This window comes from Pelophylax lessonae (genome assembly GCF_965119305.1).
Source record: "Pelophylax lessonae genome assembly, chromosome: 13".
NCBI classification, from domain to species: domain Eukaryota; kingdom Metazoa; phylum Chordata; class Amphibia; order Anura; family Ranidae; genus Pelophylax; species Pelophylax lessonae.
Window position 1 is genome coordinate 73210929 of NC_138780.1, and position 26255 is coordinate 73237183.

Genomic DNA, 26255 nt, shown 5'->3' on the forward strand with positions numbered 1-26255 from the left:
TTCTGCTACATATTTTTGTTAAATAAAAAGCCAAAAAGCTTTTTTTAATTGGTTTGCACAAAAGTTCTAGCGTTTACAAACTATAGGATAGATTTTGGACTTTTTATTTATTTATTTATTTTTTTATTAGTAATGGCGGTGATAATGGATTTTCAGCAAGACTGTGATATTGCGGCGGACAGATCGGACCCCTAACTGACATTTTTTACACTTTTTGGGGACCAGTGACATTAATAGAGTAATCAGTGCTAAATATTATGTGCCGTTACTTTTACTTTATAAATGACACTGGCAGGGAGGGGGTTAACACTGGGGGGTGATCAAAGGGGATAAAGTATGCCTAATAATGCCTACTGACTGTGGGGGGGGGGGGGCTCTGTGACAGGAGCTTGGCTGAAACTCATTATCTCTCTTTGCCTGTGTGACAGAAGACCTGTCTGCTTTGTTTACATAAGCAGGTGGGTCTTCTGTCAGTTCCTGTAACGAACTCCTCCCGCTGCCTGACTCCCACAGTACATCTGCGTGGGGTGGTCAGCAAGTGGTTAAGCGAGCTGAACAGTTTGAAGCTGATTGGCTACTATGCACAGCTGCTCCAGATTTTGCACACTCTAGTTTAAATGAATAAACTCCATAGATACTCAAACAAAAAGGGTTTGAAAAAAATGAAAAAGCGGCAGACCTGATGGACATTAAAAAATAAAGAAACTAGTTATGGGCTCAAAACCAACCCATAACAAAACTGGCTGTCTATATAAATGTATCCCAAAAATCTAGAAAAATGCATCATAAAAATGTAACACATAGACCATTATAAAAATCAATCATAGACTCCAAACCACCCTGTCAATATAGAACAATTATTTCACATTCTCATTCATCCTTGAACTTGTACATTGGCGGATCCTGGGTACTGTAAAATTGGCGATGAGCAGATGGGCTGTGCAGACAATCCCTTAATATGATCCTTGAAAAAGACCGGGAATGACAGTATATGTTCCATTTGTATCAGTAGCTGGAAACGAATATATGGATGCAAGAGTTACCTCCAATAGTGTTGAGTGACCAGAACATATATGGCTGGCATAGAGTCCTGTGCAGGAGTACAGGTAGCAATTGATGAAAAGTCCATAAAAGTTTTTTTTCACAGTCTGGTCTAGAGGAAGACTCAAAACTTGATACTGAAATTATAAACTCCAAACCTCCCCCGCACACTGTCCAGAGATTAGAATAGTAGCATCTGCAATACAGTCCATGAGACTAATTATCACATATAGCGTGGTCTAGAGGAGAGCTCGAGACTGTGGCTTTAAATGTTCTTACCAATCTCACTCACGTGCTTAAACAAGCCGCCAGATGACCAGATATTTTATAATATAGCAACATTGTGGATTAGCATAGATTATACATATGCACATATTTATTCCCACGTGTTAAAACATGTTTGACATTTCTTACATCCTTAGCTTCTCTACATAAAATAAATAAAGATGATTGAATAAACATAACACAATGCCCTCATATGGACACATATGAAGGTACAAGTGAGAATATATTACTATGCTCTAGAGTGCCATCATGTGGACAAATTTAATAATGGTCTATTAACTTAAAAACATCCTTTGGTTACCATATAGACAAATTATTAAGCCAGGCCTGATTGAGGCATGTCAAAATCACAATTTATAAACTAAATATAGCCATAATAATATAAATACTATGAATTGAAAATATGATGCATTGGTCGGGTATAATTATGTCAGATTCAACCCCTCACCACTTTAATAAGGGATTCTAGCCGAACCCATCCTTTGTATACAAAAATATTCAACTCTAGTTCCAATGTAAAAAAAAAAAAAAAAAAAAAACAATATGGATCCCTGTCTGAGACAAAACTGTGGACTAAACTGAGGGTACATATGTATCTCAAAAGAACACTTACTTTCTCAGAAGAGGTGCAAAACTCAAGCTTTCATTGAGACCAGGTGGTTTGGTCACCTCAAGCTCCCCAATCCACCTGGCTTCATGTTGCAATACAATTCTGTCAAAGTCATCAACTCATGTGCTGTGGGGCACTAGCTCCAGGACCCAACATCTCAGGACTTTGGGATCACGGTTATGCTGCAGGCAGACATCTCTAGCGAGTGGAGCCTTCAAGTGATGGGTATTAATTTACAAATATGATCTTGCAATCTCCTATGTATTGTACCAATCGTTTTGCCCACATAGAAGGATCCACAGGCACAAAGAATAATATAAACTACTCCGATTGTATCGCAGTTTACTCTTTTATCTTTCCCATGGGCAATGTCAGTGTGTCACACTCGATCATAAAAGGCAAAACTCACACTTTCGACACCTAGACATGCCCAAAAATCTTTGCAGGACTCACTTTTTTGTCACTATTTACTAATAACTCTGCCAGGGACCGGACTCTCCTATATACTTTATCTGGCATCACACTTCTGTGTTTCTATGCTTCTGAGCAAGTAGAAATTAAACCAGTATCACAGACTATAATGACGCTTGTCATCAGCCCTGTCCTTCTCATCTACAAGCATCATGTCAACAGTATTGGTCAACAACTAGTTACAAAGGGAATATAGGGACATATCGGGGGGGGGGGGGGGGGTCCAAAGCTACCAAATTTGTAAAAGGTATCTCTTAGGCAGTAAGAGACAAACATGGGGGAATTTCATTTTAGCAAAATGCATTTCATGCTAAATAATACTAATCTGTGAAATGTCTACTCAGTGGTGGTCACTGCGTTGTCTACAATTTAGCAAAAATCCGTCTCCAGTTGAAGGTTTTTAGTTATTTTTTTTTTTTTTGTTTTTTTGAGTTGTCACTGACCCAAAAATAGAGGCAATATCTTTTAAAGAGAATACTTTTTATGGTTATAAAAGAGGATTTTTTCTACACTAAAGAGTTTTCTGTTGCAGTATACCAATCTTCCCAGTGAATGGCTGTGCAGGGAGAAATGTCAGCACAAGTCTGACCATTGGAGGACAGGCAAGCTGTTCTTCCAGCACAGACAGAAAACTGACCCCGCTGGGAAGGATGTGCTTCCAAGCCTAGCGCAGTCAATTTGAAATAGAAAAGCAGGGGGACTACCAGGATCACAACAAGAGAAGGGTGCACCGACCGTGTGCCTAACCACTAAAAAAGTTTATTAAAATCAAAATAGGTAGCATATATTTTACTAAAACATATAAGATGTATACATGCATGTAGGAAATAGGAACCAATTGCCTCCAGAACACATCTTTACTGCTGGATGGCGTGATAGCGTCCACAATGACCTGGCTTGGCTTACGCACTTCGAGGGAGAACCCTCTTCCTCAGAGCCAAAATTGCCTAAGTGGCAATAAACCTTTTTAGTGGTAATGCACAATGTCGGTGCGCCCTTCTCTTGTTGTTGTCTTTCAGTGTTTTTGGATACCCTTGGTCCTGAGGGGGCAGCAAGACCGCCCTATCTGTGCTAAAAAGACTATTCAGACCACTCACCTTCCCGCATACCACTTGAGCGCAAGAGAGATACTGTTTTTGGACTACCAGGATCACCAGGTATTTCACACAAAAGAAGGAATACAAAGAGAATAGGATACTTTTTAACACAAGTACATGGTACAACAGGCACATATCGGGAATATAAAATGTTGGGGTAACATATTCCTAAATATATGCATCCACAGTTCACCTTTACATTTTAATCTTTTTTTAATCTCCTGATTAAAATTTTGTCATATGACAAAAACAAATAGTGCAGATGGAGTTATCTATTAGTTAACTGGACAGCCATTGACCCTTTGGTCACCCTACACTTTACCCAGTTCCTACATTATTCAGGGTCTTCAGCGCCATTTGGCAGTTAAAACATTTGGTATTAAAATGAGAATCGTCTCATGCTATTAATAAACCGAGATTTCTCTGGTAAATATTTTATGGTTGCTGAACACACTGCTCCAAAACTGTTCATAGACTGGGGATTTTTTTTTACCAAAACCAAAGTTGAAAAAGGCGATATAATGCACTCATTAAGGAGCAGGAGGAAAGAGGAACCAGCAAAAAGGAGATCCTGATTCCTCTATTTACTGTGGATCTTTAGTTAGACCTCATTTAGAATAATGTGTCTAGTTCTGGAGACCTCACTTACAAAAAAATATTGATAATATTTCAGAAACAGGCAAAGAAATGGTGAACGGTCTGAGGGATAAAACATATAAGGAGAGACTTTAGGATCTTATTATATATAGACTGGAGGAAAGAAGTGAAAGGGGAGACATCATTTACATTTTTAAATATAGATTCAGAAGGGCAGTATCAATATGAAGCTAAGATGAGGAACACATGGACATGACCTAAAAATAGCAGAAAAAAATAGTATTATCATACTGAAAGAGAAGTTGATGCTTCCAGCAGAGGTAGCGAGTCAGTCAACAGTACAGTGCCTTGCGAAAGTATTCGGCCCCCTTATACTTTGCGACCTTTTGCCACATTTCAGGCTTCAAACATAAAGATATAAAACTGTAATTTTTTGTGAAGAATCAACAAGTGGGACACAATCATGAAGTGGAACAAAATTTATTGGATATTTCAAACTTTGTTAACAAATAAAAAACTGAAAAATTGGGCGTGCAAAATTATTCAGCCCCCCTTAAGTTAATACTTTGTAGCGCCACCTTTTGCTGCGATTACAGCTGTAAGTCGCTTGGGGTAGGTCTCTATCAGTTTTGCACATCGAGAGACTGAAATTTTTGCCCATTCCTCCTTTGCAAAACAGATCGAGCTCAGTGAGGTTGGATGGAGAGCGTTTGTGAACAGCAGTTTTCAGTTCTTTCCACAGATTCTCAAATGGATTCAGGTCTGGACTTTGACTTGGCCATTCTAACACCTGGATATGTTTATTTGTGAACCCTTCCATAGTCTTGTTGGAAGACAAATCTCCGTCCCAGTCTCAAGTCTTTTGCAGACTCCATCAGGTTTTCTTCCAGAATGGTCCTGTATTTGGCTCCATCCATCTTCCCATCAATTTTAACCATCTTCCCTGTCCCTGCTTAAGAAAAGCATGCCCAAACCATGATGCTGCCACCACCATGTTAGACAATGGGGACAATGGACAGATTCTCCCACCTCAGCTGTAGATCTCTGCAGTTCATCCAGAGTGATCATGGGCCTCTTGGCTGCATCTCTGATCGGTCTTCTCCTTGTATGAGCTGAAAGTTTAGAGGGACGGCCAGGTCTACGTAGATTTGCAGTGGTCTGATACTCCTTCCATTTCAATATTATCACTTGCACAGTGCTCCTTGGGATGTTTAAAGCTTGGGAAATCTTTTTGTATCCAAATCCGGCTTTAAACATCTCCACAACAGTATCTCGGACCTGCCTGGTGTGTTCCTTGTTCTTCATGATGCTCTCTGCGCTTTAAACGGACCTCTGAGACTATCACAGTGCAGGTGCATTTATGCGGAGACTTGATTACACACAGGTGGATTCTATTTATCATCATTAGTCATTTAGGTCAACATTGGATCATTCAGAGATCCTCACTGAACTTCTGGAGAGAGTTTGCTGCACTGAAAGTAAAGAGGCTGAATAATTTTGCACGCCCAATTTTTCAATTTTTTATTTAACAAAGTTTGAAATATCCAATAAATTTCATTCCACTTCAGGATTGTGTCCCACTTGTTGTTGATTCTTCACAAAAAATTACAGTTTTATATCTTTATGTTTGAAGCCTGAAATGTGGCAAAAGGTTGCAAAGTTCAAGGGGGCCGAATACTTTCGCAAGGCACTGTAAATGGATTCAAACATGCTTGGGAGAATCATAGATCTATACTGTATAATCTGTGCTCTGATGGATTCAAAATTTTGAAATATTTGGCTGTAGCAGGGGACAATTTGCTTGTAAAGGGCTGGAGAGTGGAACAATAATGAGTGTCTGCAGGCAACAGTGAAGCATGGTGCAGGTTCCTTGCAAGTTTGGGGCTGCATTTCTGCAAATTGAGTTAGAGATTTGGTCAGGATCAATGGTATCCTCAATCCTGAGAAATACAGGCAGATACTTATCCATCACGCTATACCATCACGGAGGCGTATGATTGGCCTTAAATTTATTCTGCAGCAGGCCATGACCCTAAACATAGAGAGAATGTCAGTAAGAGCTATCTTCAGCATAAAGAAGAACAAATAATCTTGGAAGTGGTGGTTTGGCCCCAACAGGGCCCTGATCCCAACATCATTGATTCTTTCTTGGATTACATGAAGAGACAGATGGATTTGAGGCATCCTTCATCCACAGAGGATCTGTGTTTAGTTCTCCAAGATGTTTGGAACAACCTACCTGCCAGGTTACTTCAAAAACCTTGTGCAAGTAAACCTAGAAGAACTAATTCTGATTTGAAGCCAAAGATTAGTCATATACAAATATTGATTTGATTTAGATGTTTCTTCTGATCGCTCAGTTTGCATTTTGTAAATTGATAATAGTAGAGAAACTTTTGTACAATACTGTGTGTGTATATATATATATATATATATATATATATATATATATACACACATACTGTATATGCAAACAAAATGGGACAAACTCGACAGACTAATTATTTTTTTTCTGCCATCACTCTTCTGTGTTTGTATGTTTCTATGATATTGTTTGTGAGTGTATTCACTGACCAGCACAAAAAAGACAAACAAGTGAACATTGTAGGATACATATGCTGTATTTGCAACCCTGTAGTTTAGCTTATATGCAGGCTGCAGTATTAATGGCAGATTTGTTTAAATAATGCTTGGTAGATCCGCTTTATTTCTAGTATGATAATCCATCTTATGCTTTTCAGTGCAAAGGATGATTGTTTAATAAAGAGCATAGGAAAGATAAGCTACATATGTTCTGTGGCTGTGAATTACATAACTGTACAATGACAGGCAGAGGAAGTCTCTGGAATAACCTGTCGTGAATCTCCCACCCCCGCCCCCGACCTTTAAGTCTGGATGGTGTCATGCTTGTTATCTTTAACATCAGAATTTAAATTAAACAATGCAGGATGTTCAGGTGCATTTTTTTGAACCATAGTTTTTCATAGTACATTCATTTTTAATTATAAAAATATATCAATTATTATGTTATATAACTTTAAAAATCAGTTGGTATTGTGTAAGGCTCCATTCACATTTGGCGTTTTGGGATTTCAAGCAGAATCACTGTGATTCTGCCTGCGATATCAAATCGCATTGAAATCACTAACGCATGTTCGGGTGCCATTCATTTTTAATAGCACCTAAAACGTGGTGGCGTTTTGCAGCGATTATCATGCGGTAAATCGCAGCAATCTGCAACACACAAAGCTTTTTACCCAAAAAGGAGTAGTAGCTTCTCTTGGGGCGAGAAGCTTCGCGTGTTGTGGCTTGCCAAAATAATCACTGCAAAACCACGCTGCGTTTTTAGGTGCCATTGAAAAAACAGAACATGCATTTTGCGATTGCAATGCGATTTGAGATTGCGTATGCCAAATGTGAATGGAGCATAAATGTAATTTATTAAATCTAATAGGCAGAGTGTATGCAAAACAGAGTTAAAAAAGACCACTGTTTCCTCTGTTTCTGTTTCTCTGCTCCCCCGGCTTGATGGCCATCTTACTCTCTAAATATTTAACAATACAATGGAGCTGAAATGGGAGGTGGAAAAAGAGAAAGAGAGAGAAGGCGAGAGGAGGATACAGAGATTTATGATTTCTGCAATACATTTTATAACCTCTAATGCCCGAGGGTTAATTACATCAGGGAAAAGACACAAAGTACTAAAAGAAATTAAACATTACTCAGCAGGAGTAGTGTTCCTCCAAGAGACACACATTTCTCATGATACGAATGTAAAACTATATTCAAAAGATTTTCCAACTTCTTATTATGGAGATTCTCCAACAAAAAGAGCAAAGGGAGTAACAATTGGGTTGGCCAAAGAGGTACAGTTTACCCTGAAGGATAGGATGGTGGACCCTGAAGGCAGGTTCTTGTTCTTAAAGGGAAGGTTATATACTATGAAATGCACATTGGCAAATATTAATTGCCCAAATCCAACAGGATACTTGTAGGAGGTCATAGGGAGGCTAATGGATTTTAAAGATGGAAACTTGATAATGGCAGGAGATTTTAATTTCTGCATAGATCCAAAAATAGGTACTACGTCCCATGCACAGGGGATGAAAAACCAGCAAATTAGGATGATTAAGAAGAAATTTTACCAATGTCAAATGGTAGATGTGTGGAGGGCCCAATGCCCTAAAACACAAGATTATACATTTTATTCCTCTGTGCACGGGATATACTTAAGGATAGACTATATAATGGTCAAATATAGATTACTGGATATGGTGGTTAAAACAAATATCGAAATAATCTCACTGTCAGATCATGCCCCAGTGAAGATGAGGATGCTCCTACCGGGCATTCAAAATAGGATAAATATATGGAGACTGAATGAGGATTTGTTACAGGAAAAGGAAGTAGAGAATAAAATAAAGGAAGAACTAAAACATTATTTTGAATTTAAATGAAACTATAGAGATATCAGAAGCCATGCTATGGGAGGCACACAAGGCCTATATTAGGGGTATCCTGATATCCACATGAAAGAGTGAAGAAAAGGGTAATATTAATAAAGGAAATGTATGAACTTGAACAACTACATAAAAAAATAGGTACAGTACGTGATAAAAAGAGGCTGAGCGATCTTATGGAGCAGGAGACAAGAAGGGTCTACAATAGAGTGGCCAAGAAAAGATATCAATGGGGGAATAAACCAGGTAAACACTTAATTTTAAAGAAGAAAAAAACAGTTTCTGCTCACCAAAACTCCCACTTACATCAGAGTTTCCAGCATTCCCCCAAAATTGGTCTTTCCAAAGTGTCCTTTACATTAGAGTCTACAGGGCACCCCTTACATCTGAGTCCCTCTTATCTTAGTATACTCACTCGCTCGGAGGCAGGAGAAAGAAGTAAGGGAGGGGGAAGACTTCAGTCGCAGACATTGGATAGTGAACTCACTCACTCAAGGATGGAGGCTCGGGCATCCACACCTTTCATCCACAATGTATCTGCCGTTTGCTGAGCTTCAAATTTCCAGCCCACACATTCCGTTCCTGAAGCACTGAAAGTGTGGGTGTGCAGACAGAGGGATAGGGGTGGGAGGAGGAGGAGGAGTAGATCAAGCCTTCTTTCCTCTCATGTCCGTGTATGGGGCCCTTGCGCCACCTATGCACTCGGCAGTTGTGGTACTCAGTTACTTGGGGAGCCACAATCCATTATAAATATTGTGTCCGGATTTCAGGCAGTCTGAAACCTGGATAAACAATTCAAAACCTGGACTGTCCGGGTAAATCCTGGACGGGTTTCAACCCTACGATATGTTAAAATATGTATCTTCTAAGTCGTGTTGTATGCACGGAGGGAGAACTTGCTTCACTCGAAATTAGGCTCCATGTACACGGGACGCTGGAAATGGCCGTTTAGGAGCAGTTGGGTGTTTTTTTCAGAAGCCCCTGAACCCATCTACATTTTATCTTATCTGTCCATGTACACCAGGTTGTTTACAGTCATTTGCAGGCAGTTGCGTTCAGGGACTTTTTTTAGAACGCAATTATTTGCGCTCGAACGTGTGTTTCCCGGCGTTTCAAACGCACAAACGTGTCCGAACGCATCTAAACGCGTCCGAACGCGTCTGAACGCGATGACCCGCGTTTAGCGTTCGCGTTTTTCCATTTTAAAGGAGAATAATTGTTTTGACCTCTAGGAACGCTTCTAAACGCAAACGCCGCTAAACGCCCGCTAAACGCGGGTACAAACGCGACCGAACGGATGTTTCAAACGTCCTAAAAATTCCAGCATTCAAAGGGACTTTTAACAACGTCCCGTGTACATGGAGCCTTAGTCACCATTCTCCTATAAAAATTGACCTGCGAGTGTAATAATTACATAAGGAAATTCAACAAAATATGGTCAGCCAGGGTACTTAGATATGTGACATGGGTGCTGCCTTCAGGATATCCATTGGCCTTTCTTTCTGTACTCCAGTCAGCTCAGGCCCTGTTCTGTGGATCCCCCAGATCAGTTCATTGTTACCTCCCCCTCCCCCCCCCCCCCCCCCCAATGATAGAAATCTCCTTAGTCCTACTGAGATCATTTACTCAGGAATCTTTCAGTCACTTAATGTTTTATTGTACACTGAATGTGCCGTAGCCTCCTTCATTAGCTAAATTGTTATACCTGCCATGCAGTATTGTTTGTATAGTTTTTTGTATTTATTCAATAAATTCTGTAAAAAAAAAATTGTGCGTTACCACAAGGCATGGCAACACACGTGCCTTATATGTGGGGTGCTGTGGTGCTGTTCATTATGAATGTCACCCCAATATATTGTATAGTACAGCCCAAAATACAAAGCACACCATAAAGCATTATCTGTCTCCTGTGACGCACTGCGTTGCTAAAACAGAGTAATGTATATTTTTCCATACGTTGTGGTACATTGGCAGCCCTTTCATACAGAATAGGCTACCTTTATGCAACTCATGTAAATGTTTGTCAAGGTGTGTACAATAACGCAATGGAATGCATAGGTGTGAATGGACCCTAATACTAAAAAATCAGCCTAAAACAAAGATGAACATGAACACCAAAAAAAAAGTGCTCAGAAGCAGAGTGAGGAGTAATAGTAAGAAAATCTGACTGTTTGTTTATTCAAGACATGTACAAATCCTAGGAGCTAAAACTGCCCACCAGGATCGACATACAACTAAATAATGACTTTTGATGGGAATACCCTTTTAAAGCGTTTCTAAAGGCCAAATAAAATTATAAACATCTTTAACTTAACTGAAATGATATTGTACTTCTGCCCCCCCCCCCCTCGGCACTCTTGGCTCCTCCTCTTCTGTTTCTGCCCCCATAGCAAACCGCTTGCTTAGAGGGCAGACATGCGGGCTCAATCATGAGCCAGGCCATGTGCAACCATAGACACCCACAGCTTGGCGCGACCAACCACTTCCCTCCTCACAGTTTTTGATTGGGAGCAGCAGGAGCCAATGGCTGCCTCATTCCCTGTAAGTAGAGGGGGAGGGGAGAGAAGAGATGCAGCCGAGTACAGTGCTGGATCGATTGATGATTCATGTAAGTATTCGGGGAGGTGAGGGAGCACCTGCATTAGGGTAAAAAACATGAATCTTTAGAACCAGTTTAGCATTAATTCTAGAAACCATACCAGAGTGCAGACACACTGTCATCAATGGATATACATGCAAAGATGTGTTCTCTGCATAACACACAACATACTCATATCAGCTGTCTTTTTTTAAATAGTTGGTCCATACAAAACTAATAGGATTTTTTGGGGGAAATTCTGAGAGTCACTCCTTTGCTATTAAAAAATTAAACAAGGCAGACTCATTAAAATAAAAAATATCCCCCTGTTAAAGTAGAATTCCAGCCAAAAGTAGGAAGAATAAAATGAATAGCCCATTAACCACTTGCCGACCCTAGGCCGTCATTAGACATCCCTCGGTTGGCAGTGGTTATACTGGGATGATGTCTGCAGATACAGGTGTCATCCTGGTATTTAGATTATAAGGCAGTGGTTGGCTTTAATGCAGAAGTGATTCCAATTACTAAACAGCCACTCAAACCCTTTTGCGGGTGGCAAAATGTGGTTCCCTCTCTCCTGCTGCCACTTCTCCTGGGCTCTCCCACACGATCACGGAGCCCAGGAGTGCTTCTATCGGCGGCAACTGCTGCACAGAACAGAGAGGAACTGACATTGTTCCTCCCTCTCTGTAACTCCGGGAATCGGACGTTGCAAGATTTTATTACTTTCGGTTCCACCTCTCTGTTTACCTGCCCGCTAACAACCAGGAAAGCAGCCGATTAGACCAATCTGTGTCTGATCAACTGCATTGGAGTCCAGAGGAGAGACTTGGTGTCTAATAGACCCCAGATCTCTCCATAAAGAGGACCTGTCACGGACCATGCTGTCACATGGGATGTTGTTCATCCCTTGTGATAGCAGGGAAATTAATACAAAAAAAATGATAGAGACAGTGAAAAAAATAGTTTAAGATAAAATAAATAATAATGAAAAAATATGCCCCCCCCCCCCATGCTTATGCACAAATGCTAATGCATGAGTAATTACCGTGTGCATATGTAAATGGTGAATGCACCACATATGTGAGGTATCATAGTGAACATCAGTGCGAGAGCAATATTTCCTGCCCCAGATTTCCTCTGTAACTCTAAACTGGTAACCTGCAAACATTTTTAAAGTGTCCCCTGTGGAGATTTTTAAGTACCGTAGTTTGATGCTATTCCATGGTTTATGCAATTTTAAAGTGTGACATATTTGGTACCTTTTTACTGGGCGTAACATCATCGTTTACATTTTACTGAAAAGATTGGGTATTATATACTGTTTGTGTGCAAATACCGTGTGACATAAAAAAATTCAAAACCCACCATGTTATTCTCGAATAAAAAATGTATATAATGTTTGGGGTTCTAATTAATTTTCAAGCAAAAAAAAGTAGGAGAGAAGTATCGGAATTGGCCCGGTTGGCAAGCGGTCAAAGCAAAAATGAACTAAAGAAGAAAAAACACTGACAAGCAAGATTTTTATGACAGAACAGCCCCCTCTGCATGCGCAATTCATCGTACATTTATGGCACCTCTCTGTGCTGTAAAGATGTGACTCGCATGTGCATGCACTGGAGTGACATTATCACAGCAAGGTCATTCAAGCAGCCAAGGAGTCCTATCCCAGAAGGAAAACTGGGAGAAGATAAAGCGCAACTGACAGTGCAGTTAAGTCTGCCCTAACGTGCTAATATGTTGTGCATACTAGCACATTATGGCTAACCCCTCCCGGGAGCCCTTTTTTTTTTTTTTTTTAATGCAGGGTTTAATTTATGCTTTAAAATAACAAAACCAGCTTTCTCTGCATTCTTTAACTTTTATCCTGAATTTTTTTTCTACCTCTAAATGTCCTCATGCTGAAGACCAACATCATTTAACCTACTTCTGCTGGGAAGTTGAAAACAAATAGTGATAGCTAGACCATTGTTTCTAACGTTTATGGACAGTTCACTGACTGGAATGGTACCAGCTGATTGGAGGAAAGCCATTATTTAAAAAAGGGCCGAGATATATCCCTGGAAACTACAGACCAGTCAGTCTAACATCAATAGTTTGTAAGCTAATGGAAGGGATGATAAGGGATTATAACCAAGAATTTGCCGATGAAAACAGTATCATTAGTAGTAATCCGCATGGATTCATGAAGGATCGTCCTTGCCAGACCAATCTATTAGCAAGGAAGTGAGCTGCCATCTAGATAAAGTAAGGCCTGTGGGCGTGGTATATCTGGGTTTTGCAAAGGCATTTGATACAGTTCCCCACAAATGTTTACTTTACAAACTGAGGTCTGTCGACATGGGCCATAGGGTATGTACCTGGAAAGAGAACTGACTACTAGGGCAGGTCAAAAAGGTGATGGTAAATAGTGAGTCCTCAGAATGGTCCGGTGTGGTAAGTAGGGTCCCCCAAGGATCAGTCCTGGGGCCAATTCTGTTTAATATATTCATAAACAATATAGAGAATGAGATAAACAAATTAATCTCAATATTTGCTGATGATACAAAGCTAAAAAAAATTCCAATATTGGTTGATTGATATCTCAATATTGATTGGTTTGCAGAAAAGTTAAACATGTACAAACTATGGGATATATTTATGGACTTTTTATTTTTTTATTGTTTTTACTTGTAATAGTGGCTATCAGTGGTTTTTAGCGGGACTGCGACATTGCAGCGGACAAATTTGACAAGAAGTGACACTTTTTGGAGAACAGTGACACCAATACAGTGATTAGTGTGGAAAAAAAAAGGAATGTCAGTGTACTAATGACACTGGCAGGGAAGGGGTTAGCATCAGAGGGGATCATAGGGTTAAATATGCTCCTAGGGAGTGCTTTGAATGGGGAAAGACCGAGAGCTGTGTTCCTGCTTAGCAGGAACACAAGATCTCTATCTTCCCCTCTAACAGAACGGCAGTCTACCTTGTTTACATAGGCAGACCGCCATTCTTCCTCTCCAAGAATGAACGCAGAGTGCCAGCTAACATCAAACCTGCTGGACCTGCTCATTGGTTCCTGTTGTGTTCAATCACTGTGGAAGCGGGTCGCCGGAGGCACAAGCGCATGCCCCAGACCCAGTGCACAAAATGACATACAGGTACATGATTTCATGCAGCAGGGCCGCCCTGCCGCAGTATATCTGCATGGGGCAGTCCGGAAGGTGGTAATGTTGAAAAATGTCAAGTAATGCATTTGGGTGCTAAAAATACGAAGCAAGTTACTCGCTAGGGGGGGAGTCTCTGGGGAAATCCAGAATGGAAAAATATCTGGGTGTCCTAGTAGATGACAGGTTCAGCAATGGCATGCAATACCAAGCTGCTGCAAGCAAAGCCCACAGTATATAAGCATGCATAAAAAAGGGGATTCACTCCAGAGATAAAATGATAATTCTCCCACTCTATAAGACTCTGGTCCGGGCCACATCTTGAGTATGCTGTCCATTTCTGAGCACCTGTCCTGAAGAAGGATGTGCTGGACCTGAAAAGAGTTCAGAGAAGGGCAACAAAGGTAATAAAGGAACTGAAGGACCTCAGTTATGGGGAAAGACTACAAGCATTAAACTTCTTCTCTCTGGAGAAGAGACGCTTGAGAGGAGATATGATAGCGATATTCAATTACCTTACTGGTGACCCTAGCATAGGGAAAAACATTTCAGTGGGAGGGAATTTAAAAAGACACGCGGCCATTCATTGAAAATGGAATAGAAGCAAGTTAACCTTAAACTGCGTAGAGGATTCTTTACTGTCAAAACCGTAAGGATGTGGAATTCTCTTCCTCAAGCAGTGGTATCAGCAGGGAGCATTGTTAGTTTAAAAAACTATTAGATGGGCACCTAAATGATCACAACATACAGGGATATGCGATTTACTATTGACATAAACACATACACATACACCACACGTGGAACTGGATGGACTGGTGTCTTCATTCCACCTTACCAACTATGTAACATAAGAATCCAATGGATGATTCGTCCTGCCAGCATTTACCCAAAACATTTAAATATTGATTTAGCTCTGCTGATCTTTGAATGTACCACAAAGCCTTTATGGCATTACAAATACTGTATACAATATACAACAATGTATGCATGTGAAAATGTATGCATTACCCATACCTCCCAACTTTTTGAGATGGGAACGAGGGACACCTAGTAGCAAAAGAATGTAGGCATAGGACACACCCCTTGCCATGCGTCCTTTAACCACTTTACCACCGGAGGATTTTGCTGTCTTACGTCTAGGCCACTTTTTGCGATTCGGCACTGTGCGACTTTAACTGACAATTGCGTGGTCGTGCGACGCCCTACCCAAACGAAATTTACGTCCTTTTTTTCCCACATACAGAGCTTTCTTTTGGTGGTATTTGATCACCTGTGCGATTTTTACTTTTTGCGATATAAACAAAAAAAGAGCGTAAATTTTGAAAAAATAACAATATTTTTCACGTTTTTTTATATGAAATTCCCCCCCAAAAAATGTAAAAATCAAAATTTTTTTAAATTTTTGGCCAATTTGTTTTCTGCTACATATTTTTGGTAAAAAAAATCACAATAAGTGTATTTTGATTGGTTTGCGCAAAAGTTATTGCGTTTAATAACTAAGGGAAAGATTTCTGTCATTTTTGGTGTTTTTTTTTTTAACGAGTAATGGAGGCAATCTGTGATTTTCTTTGCGGGACTGCGACATTGCGGCAGACAGATCAGACCCTTGACTGACATTTTTGACACTTTTGGGGGTACCAGTGACATTACTACAGTAATCAGTGCTATAAATATGCACTGTTACTGTAAAAATGACACTGGCAGGGAAGGGGTTAATTTTATTGGAGAGGGAGGGGTTAATGTATGCCTGGTGCTTACTGACATGTGTGGGGGGAGGTGACTGAGTGACAAAGGGACAGATCGCATGTTCAGTTATGCTGAACCCTGCAATCTGTCACTGCCTGTCACTTAGGAGATCCGCCCGCTTTGCTTACACAAGCGGGCAGATCTCCACACTCGATTCCCCGACGATCGGGGAAGAACAGCGGCGATTGCCACTGCTCCTCCCCTGGCCCGAATCCCGCTGTGACTGAACACAGCGGGAGCGAGCCTTCGGCGGCGAGCGTGCGCCGCCCACAAGGGGAGGAGTCCATCGACATAGGTCTCCGTCGCTGGACGATTGCTGCAGTAGCAGCAATGTGAGCAGACGTAAAGTGGTTAAAGGGGAAATATACAAAAAAAGATTAGTTAACCACTTGCCTACAGTGCACTTTCACCCCCTTCCTGCCCAGACTGATTTTCAGCTTTCAGCGCTCTCACACTTTGAATGACAATTACTCAGTCATGCAACACTGTACCCATAAAAAATTTGCGTCCTTTTTTTCACACAAACAGAGCTTTCTTTTGATGATATTTAATAACTACTGGGTTTTTTATTTTTTGTGCTTTAAATAAAAAAAGACTGAAAATATTGTGAAAAAACGCATTTTTCTTTGTTTCTGTCATAAAATTTAGCAAATGAGTAATTTTTCTTCACAAATCTTGGCCAAAATTTATACTGCTACTTATCTTTGGTAAAAATAACCCAAATAAGTGTATATTATTTGGTCTTTGTGAAAGTTATAGAGTCCACAAGTTATGGTGCTATTCATTGAAAATTGATCACACTTGACCACACCTGATGTACTGAAGGCCTATCTCATTTCTTGAGACACTAAAAGTCAGGAAAGTACAAATACCCCCCAAATGACCCCTTTTTGGAAAGTAGACATTCCAAGGTATTTAATAAGGGGCATGGTGAGTTTTTTGAAGTTGTCATTTTTTCCCACAACTCTTTGCAAAATGAAGATCTTTTTTTTATTTTTTTTTACAAATTGACGTATTAACAGGTTATTTCTCTCGCACAGCATATGTATACTTGCAACTACACCCCAAAACACATTCTACTACTCCTCCTGAGTATGGCGATACCACATGTGTGAGACTTTTTCACAGCCTGGCCACATACAGAGGCCTAACATCCAAGTAGTACCGTCCGGCATTCTAGGAGCACAAATTATTATATAATTTCCTGACAACCTATCGTACTTTTGAAGGCCCTGGAGCACCAGGACAATGGAAACCCCCATAAAATGACCCCATTTTGGAAAGCAAACAGCCCAAGGTATAATTTTTGAGGCATAATGAGTCTTTTGAATATGTCATTTTTTTCCACAAGTTTTTGGAAAATGTGGAAAGAAAATGAAAACACATTTTTTTTTACACAAAGCTGTCCATTTATGCAATATTTCTAACACATAGCATGTACATAGCAAAAATTGCACCCCAAAATACATTCTGCTATTCCTCCTGAGTATGGCGATACCACATGTGTAACACTTTTTCACAGCCTGGCCACATACATAGGCCTAACATCCAAGTAGCGCTTTACACAAAGTTGTCCATTTATCCACTTTAAGACTGGGCCTATTTTTGACACTTGGTGTTTACAAGCTAAAATCATTTTTTTTGCTAGAAAACTACTTGGAACCCCCAAACATTATATATTTTTTTTTAGCAGAGACCCTAGAGAATAAAATGGAGATCGTTGCAATATTTTTTATCACACCATATTTGCGCAGCAGTCTTCCAAATGCTATTTTTTTTTTAAAAAATTCACTTTTTTGAACTAAAAAATAAGAAAACAGTAAATTTAGCCCATTTTTTTTTCATAATGTGAAAGATAATGTTACGCCGAGTAATTAGATACCCAACATGTCATGCTTCAAAATTGCGCATGCTCACAGAATGGCGCCAAACATTGGTACTTAAAAATCCCCATAGGCAACATTTTAAAAATTTCTGCAGGTTACTAGCTTAGAGTTACAGAGGAGGTCTAGGGCTCAAATTATTGCTCTCGCTCTAACGATCGCGGCGATACCTCACATGTATGGTTTGAACACCGTTTATATACGTGGGCGGGACTTGCGTATGCATTTGCTTCTGCGCGCGAGCTAACGGGGACAGGGCGCTTTCATTTTTTTTTTTTTCCCTATTTATTTTATTTATTATTTTTTTATTTTTACACAGTTTAAAAAAAAAAATGTTTTGATCATTTTTATTCCTATTACAAGGAATGTAAACATCCCTTGTAATAGAAATGGGCATGACAGGTCCTCTTTATTGTGAGATCTGGGGTCAAAAAGACCTCACACCTCACAACTACACTAAAAAATAAAAAAAAAAAAAATAAATTGTTGAAAAAGGAAAAAAAAGAAAAAGAAAAAAAAAAAGCGGCCCTTTAAACCGGTTGCTAGGCAACGTCTTTTGACGTAGCTTCGGTCCTCCAAGACCATAGAGTCGAGTGAGGGCCATCTTGCCCTCACTCGACTTCCTGTCTCTGAGGATCCGGGACCGGATAGTTTTTCCCGCTGCCGGCGGGTCCGGTAAGCTGGGAAAACGTCTGGGACGCGGCAGGAGGGGGGGGGGGCACCTCTTCCCCTGCACCGTAAGGGTAATTCCGCGGCGAATCCGCCACTGGGACCACCCTTATCTGAAAGCCGACCGCCCGCCGTTTCAAAAAATACCGGGGTTATGGGGGCTATCTTCTGCCATAACCCCAGTATTTAGCTTTTAATGGCCGACGCATATAGTCGTTAGGCGGTCAGTAAGTGATTGCATGTATATGGCAAACAGGTGACGATGACTGATGGGGTGACAGGTGACGATGACTGATGGGGTGACAGGTGACAATGACTGATGGGGTGACAGGTGACGATGACTGATGGGGTGACAGGTGACGATGACTGATGGGGTGACGATGATTGATGAGGTGACAGGTGATGTTGATTGATGAGGTGACAGGTGATGATGATTGATGAGGTGACAAGTGACGATGATTGATGAGGTGACAAGTGACGATGATTGATGGGGTGACAGATGACAATCACTGACGGGGTGACATGTGACGATGATTGATGGGGTGACAAGTGACGATCACTGATGGGGTGACAAGTGACGATGATTGATGGGGTGACAGATGACGATGACTGATGGGGTGACAGGTGACGGTGATTGATGGGGTGACAGGTGACGGGCGATGGTCACTGATGGGTGACAGGTGACGGGCGATGGTGCACGGCGGTACTGATGGCAGTCTCTGGTGACCGGTGAACTTTAGGCTACGTTCACATGTGAGCGTAGCGATCGTGGGCAGATTCACTGCGATTCTGCCCGCGATCCAGAAATCATTGCAAATTGCGGGACGCCTGTGCGTTGCCCGTGATTTGCAATAGCACCCCAAACGCTGTGCGATGTTGCTGCGATTTCCGCCTGCCGAATCGAGGTAACATCACGCAAACAACGCATGGCGCCCCAAAGAAGCTCTTGTACCTTTTTTGGGCATCATGCGATGTTTGCGTGATGTTACCGCGATTCGGCAGGCGGAAATGGCGGCAACATCGCACAGCGTTTGGGGTGCTATTGCAAAAAACGGGCAACGCACAGGCGTCCCGCAATTTGCAATGATTTCCGGATCGTGGGCAGAATCGCGGTGATTCTGCCTGCGATCGCTGCGCTCACATGTGAACGTAGCCTTATGGGTGTCAATTTCTGGGCACTGATGAGGTGACTGTTGGGTGACAGGTGACATTGGGGGGGGCTGAGGACTGTGTGGGGGGACCTTTATTTGTGTGATTTTACTTTTTTACATGTGTACAGAGCAGTAACTCACTATTTCTAGCTCTGCTCCCCTCATACTGGAAACTGTATGAGGGGAGAAGAGCTAGTAACAGTCAGTTACTGCTCTGTGTTTACATTTTGTGATCGGCTGTGAATGGATTCACAGCCGATCACTTAGTAAACAGTCACTGTCAGTGACTGTTTACTACCGCCGGTGACAGCTGTGTTCCTACGGAACACAGTGCCACCGACATGACCGCGCTGCGCGCTCCCCATCGCGCATGCGCGGTCATCTTCCGGGCTCCGCTATTGTGATCGGCTGTGTCATTGGAACACAGCCGATCACGTGGGAAACAGCCATGCCTATTGGCTGTTTCCCCCCTGCTGGTGACCGGCTGTGTCCCGGGGACACGCCGACACCGGCAGTGCACGGCGGCGCGCCCGCGATCGCGCGCCTGCCCTGCATTTCCTGCGGACGTCATATGACGTCCGCCCAGGATAATAGCCACACCGTCCCGCCGTCATATGACGGCGGGCGGGCGGTAAGTGGTTAAACCCACAAATGTTTTTTTTTTGTTTTGTTTTTTTACCACTGCTATTCATTTATACTGACTTTTGAAATTTACAAATGCAGAAATTTAGAACTTGGATGAAAGGTTTAGCACTGGGAACTGGGAACCACTTTTTGAAAGATTAAAAGTACATTTTATATACAACTATATTCTATAGATTACACCAAAATGAGGGACAAATGAAGAAGAAAGAGCGAAAGAGGTTGAAGTAGATGGACTTGTGTCTTTTTTCAACCAGACACTTGTAACTACAATATGTAAGAGGGACTTTGTTCCAAATCAGGGACAGTCCCTCGAAATCAGGGACAGTTGGGAGCTTAGGTCATAGCGTTTCACTCATTAGCAATTGAATATTAATAAATATTAACAAAGAATACATATTTTAAACAAAAGGTTCAATTTAACATTTATAACCTTTTTTTCTCTTATAGAGCCAGAAATTGCGGGAAGTCTTCAACCTGGACTTTCCTGAAAACAACTTCTTGGCTAAAACTTTGTGCTTTGTCACTGGGCCAGATATGGTGGATCTTACCTTCCATAACTTTGTGTCCTACAAGGAGAATGTGGGCAAGGTACTGTATACAAAATATATACCTAATAGAGGTGATAGAGGTGTAGGTGATAATGCATTAAAAGTGTCATTAGAGAAATACAGTTGCTGCCATTGCTAGTCTCCTGCTGAAAGTGTTGGTTGCCACTGCCGGACGCTCATGCTGACCCCTGTCTTTCATACTTTGAGTCTATGACCTAGAACATGTATGCAGATCAGGAGTTGTAATTTTACATGCTACATGCTTTCTATGGGACCCTTGATTTGGAAAGTATTTAGGAAGATAGTGAGTCAACACACATTTTTAGATGGAAAATTATTATGGTGAGCCAGGTATTTCAATTTTACAGGTTTCATTAAAGTGACCATGCCACTTTAAATGGAAGAAGAGTGTACATAGAGTATACAATTTTCTTCCACCTGCACTGCTCAACATTGCTCTGTTGCAAAATAACTGATTCCCTGAAGTAAAACAACACCTCCAGGAGTGTTGGTCCATGTTGTCCTTCTCAACCGTTACTGGTTTCTCCCTCATGAGCTCAGAGAGCCTGATTGTTATCCAGTGGACCTCAGGGGACCAGTCCTTTGCAAATGTGCATTGTTGAACGACGTAGGCAGATGGAATGGGATGTATGTACCCTTTATGAAGTATAAATGAAAACATAGGTTTGCATGGGAAAACATAATTAGTATAATTAACAAAGTATTCCAGATGGCATATATAAGGTGCTAAGGTGATGATCACAATAAAGGAATGGAGACACCTGTTAGAAGTCAAAGCATATCATGTTCTCCCTGTCGACACTGTGTATAATAACTATACTGATAAACTTACTTTGCTTTAACTTTTTCATAAAAATCTCCAGTTGAGGAAATTTGGCTATTACAAAATTGTACAGTTCTTTGCCATGTCTAGGGGATTAAAGATGATTTGTCTCCATTCTGCTCTGACCATCACTCTCCTCCTCCATTATAAATAACCACATGATCACAGGTTGGAGTTAAATGGCCATAGCAGCCTTTTATTAACAAACTGTATACATAACAGGTAAATAACACGTTAAACCCAGTTTTTTACTGGAGCCTCAAGGTCCTGGTAGGCATCAAAGAAGGAGGTACCTGCGTCAGACTTAATTAGGCCTCCAGCCGCCACAGCACCGGCTCGGAGACAACCAGTCACAGGTACCAACATACCAACTACTGGGAGCCATACCTCAGACGGGTCCCTACCAAATATAGAATTGAGAGTGGGGGAAAGAGAGATTGGACTTTATAGGCACCAATGTAAAATGATATGTTCTTTATTAGAAAAAATTTTTTTACAAAAACACATACATAATAAACCACAAAAAGGGGGGGACATATAAAAAGAGCAACATGTCATATACATTAATAATTGCAGTATGGCGGCAGAGCCTACAAAAAGGAGTACCAATCACATAGCCTTATCAGATATTGATTATTGTACAGTGTTCACAAGTGATACAAGGAAAACCTATATTCCTGAGGCGGCCCTGGAGAAGGGATGACCGTCTCCAAAGGGTCGTCTGTATGTAGTGGGCACAGATGTTAGGTTGAATCCCAGCTGCTCTACATGTTTCGCTTAACCTATTAAGCTTCTTCTGGAGCATATGGTAAAGACAAACATCTGCATAGAGACAAAGCATTAATGATGAATATTCTTATGTAAAGACATAACGTTTACATTTTTAATCAAACACAAAACAAGACAAGTTGTTATACAGTCATGACTGAGTAGATCTAATAGTCAGTCGGCATATAATTGCATTCTAAGGCTGCATGCCATGCCCTTGTCACAGCAGAGAAATAGGAGAAAAATGAGTAGGAAAAAATGAGAATAAGAAAGCCAGGTGGAAAAGAAGGGAAAAAAAGGGAAGAAAGAAGTGAACTGGGGAGAGGAGAAAAGGAGAGAAACAGAGAAAGTAAGAAGGATGAGGAGAGAGAGAAGAGAAAGCAGGGAGTTGAAAAGAAAAGAAAGGAGCCTGAGCGCTTAGGAGTGCTAGCCATGCCCAGAGACATAGAGCCAGACGTAGGGACCAAGGCTTGGTATTGAAGTAGACTGGGGTATAACCGGAAAAAAGAGCAAAACAGCAACAATATACTAAGCAAAGTACATACCTGAAAAAAGATATTACAGGTGAAAGAACTTTCTGATGAATCCTGCCATAAAGGCTGGGAAGGGTAATAACGAGGGGGATCGGTACGCTGCAGTTAGAAAGAGCAGCCAGGTAGAAACGTCCAAACTATCATAAGATATAAAGCTTGGAGTGGCCTAAAATAAATGGTGTAATAAGTATAATATACAATGTTTGAGAATAAGTCATTTTAAAGGGAAAATTTAGGATGGGGATAGTTGTCCAGCACTTCACCTCCGTGCAACTAGATGGATATAGTTTGAAAAAGAACCCCAAGTTAATGCCAGAGTTAATGTTATACATATTACTTAATAAAAGTAATGGTGGTAGGTAAAGAAAGAAAGATTCCAAAAGAATATAATGGCATGCATCGATGAGCTAGAAATGGAGGTTAAGGTGCCTAAAATGAGAATTAGGCATCCCCACTATGATGGGTGGCCATAAACACCAAGCTGTGATAAAGCAGAAATAAAGGAGTTGATGAATAATACTCACATACATATAAAGCAAAATATTGGCTTGTTACTATGGGGAGTATGGTCCCATAGAGAGGTCATGTGTGGCGACCAGGTGGGGAGAAAAAGCCCCAGCCTATAGACCCAAATCACAGACCAGTGAGACAGAGAGCTCACATGCCAAAGGACCTGTAAAAATAGGAGTAATGAGTACAGTAGAGCGCCATGTAAGAGAGTAGTTATTCACCAAATCATAAAGTCTCACCAATAGTATGTTGACGTAAAGGATCCTGATACTGCAGCGACCGTATGTGCACCCCCCCGGATGGGGATACCGCCATGTTTTTAGAGCGAGTACCGCGCTCTATTTGAAGGCCGTGGTCCCGGGTGATGAGTCAGACATGTGACATCATCAACCCCGGCCGGTGACCCAGCAAACAAATGGCCGCGTCAAGACACGGGAGGAGGGAAGCTCTTGTGGGTCAGCTGACCCACAGCGCCTCCTCCTATCCACGCCAGCGGTAACGCCCATAGGCAGTCAGCCGCTGGGCGTGGTTACCCGGCCGTACGTCGGCTCCGAGCAGTCAGCGGGGATGGTGTACACACCCCCACACACGCACGGCGCCTTCCTAGAAAAAGTAGATGAAGAGAGAATGCTGGGGTAAAGCAAAAAAGTGGAGATAAAGAAAAGTATGAACATAAATAGGGACCGGGGGAAGAGAAGCGGAGGAGGGCCCCCGACAAAAACTAAAAAGGTGGTGAAAAATCAAAAATGTATCTGACAAGTGCGCCGTTAATCTAACCTGGGAGAAACGGGGCACTTGCATAGTATCAATGAATCCTAGCTAGGTACATGTCACATACAGTGGATCGAGAGCCCATACAACCATGTGTTGGACAGTGCTGTCATATGCGCATGGGTATGGTGCGATCGATCCATATAACCATTCATAATGATCACAATAAAATACATGATATTGGGTAATAGTGCTGGATGTATCCAACAGTGATGTCTGAAGCTTTGAACCAGTTGAACTGAGAGGGGGAGGGGGGGGGGGGGGAAAAAGAAAGGGGGGGGGGAAAAAGACACACTAAGAGGGGGGGGGGGGGGGGGGGGGAAAGGAAAAAAAGAGAGGGTCAGAGAAAGAACAAAAGGAGAAAGACAACTATATAAAGGGGATAAATAGCGCTGCTAGTTACGCATGAACCAACAGCGCCATTGATCCTTTACAGAAAGCATTTATAGGAGTGCGCCTCGTTGAGCCCTGGGCGGACGTTGGCATTCAGACGTTCAATCCAGAGGGATTCCCTCTGGAGGATACGCTGATTCCAATCGCCGCCCCTGGGGTCACGGGGTATGATTTCCAAGACAATAAAATTGACATTCATAGTATTGAACTTATGGTACAGGTCCAGGTGCCTGCTTACCGGGGTGATCATCTTGCCACCTGATGAGTAGTAAATGTGGTCGTTTATCCGTCGTCGGAATTGACGAAAGGTCTTCCCCACATAAAACATATTACATTTGCATGACATGAGATAGACCACCCCCTCAGTGCCACAGTCGGCTCTGAAGGTCGGAACAAAAGTTTCGCCATTGGGTAGAGTAAATCTGTTGCCCTCGGCCACCCAGGGGCACATGTCACAGTGGCGGCATTTGTAAATGCCTCGTGGCCCAGAGGCTATGGTTTTCTTGCGGCTGTAAAAGCTGCGGGTTAGGCGGTCTCGCAAAGAGGTTGTCCGCCTATAGGTGATCTGAGGTACTGCATTGACATGTTTGCCCACTGTAGGGTCTTCGTGCAATAGGTGCCAGTGTTTAGTAAGGATGTTACGTAATGTGCCATGGTGACTAGAAAATTTCGTAATAAACTTAACTGGATGGTTTGAAGTCGTAGGTTTGGTACCATAGAGAAGGGAGTGTCTATCCTTTGACAGGGCTGAATTGTAGGCCTTGCGAAGGGTGCTTTTGCTGTAACCTCTCTTCAGTAAACGCGTCCGCAAAAAACCGGACTGTCTCTTGTAGTTTGTAAGTGATGTACAGTTCCGCCGTAATCTGATATACTGAGCATATGGAATGCTGCGGATCAGTGCTGGCGGGTGTGCACTGGTGGCATGCAGGATAGTGTTTCCTGCCGAGGTTTTACGGAAGAGATCCGTGGTGACATGGCCGCTCAAGTCTTTCCTCACCGTCAAATCTAAGAAATTTACTTCATGTTCATCTACAGAGAACGTGAATTGTAGGTTGAAGTGGTTGATGTTTAGGTGTTGGACAAAGTCCGTCAAAAGTTGACGAGGACCCGTCCACACCACAAATACGTCGTCGATATATCTTAACCAAATCTCAACATATTGAGTATATTGAGATAACGTTTCATTGGAAAAGATGTAGTGTTCCCACCCCCCCAGGTACAGGTTGGCGTAGGCAGGGGCACAACAAGTGCCCATTGCCACGCCCTGTACCTGGAGGTAGTGGGAACCATTAAACGAAAACCAATTATTAGTGAGAATGAAGGATAACAACTTGAGGAGGAAGTCATTGAGCGGCCATGTCCGGTCATCTTTTTGCTGAGTCACCATGGTGACGCCTCTGGCCCGCGCATGCGCGGGAAACACCGGCCGGGGTTGATGATGTCACATGTCTGACTCATCACCCGGGACCACGGCCTTCAAATAGAGCGCGGTACTCGCTCTAAAAACAT

At 41.8% G+C, this 26255-nt stretch overlaps 1 protein-coding gene across 2 annotated transcripts in view; it reads left to right on the top strand.

Moving 5' to 3' along the window:
- Window positions 1-26255, top strand: part of PLCB2 (phospholipase C beta 2) — a 354260-nt gene that overhangs the window by 170247 nt on the left and 157758 nt on the right. For both annotated transcript variants that reach the window (XM_082275009.1, XM_082275010.1), the window contains exon 4: window positions 20827-20967. In XM_082275009.1, coding sequence (XP_082131135.1) covers window positions 20827-20967 — 141 coding nt within the window. The remainder of the gene's footprint in view (window positions 1-20826; window positions 20968-26255) is intronic.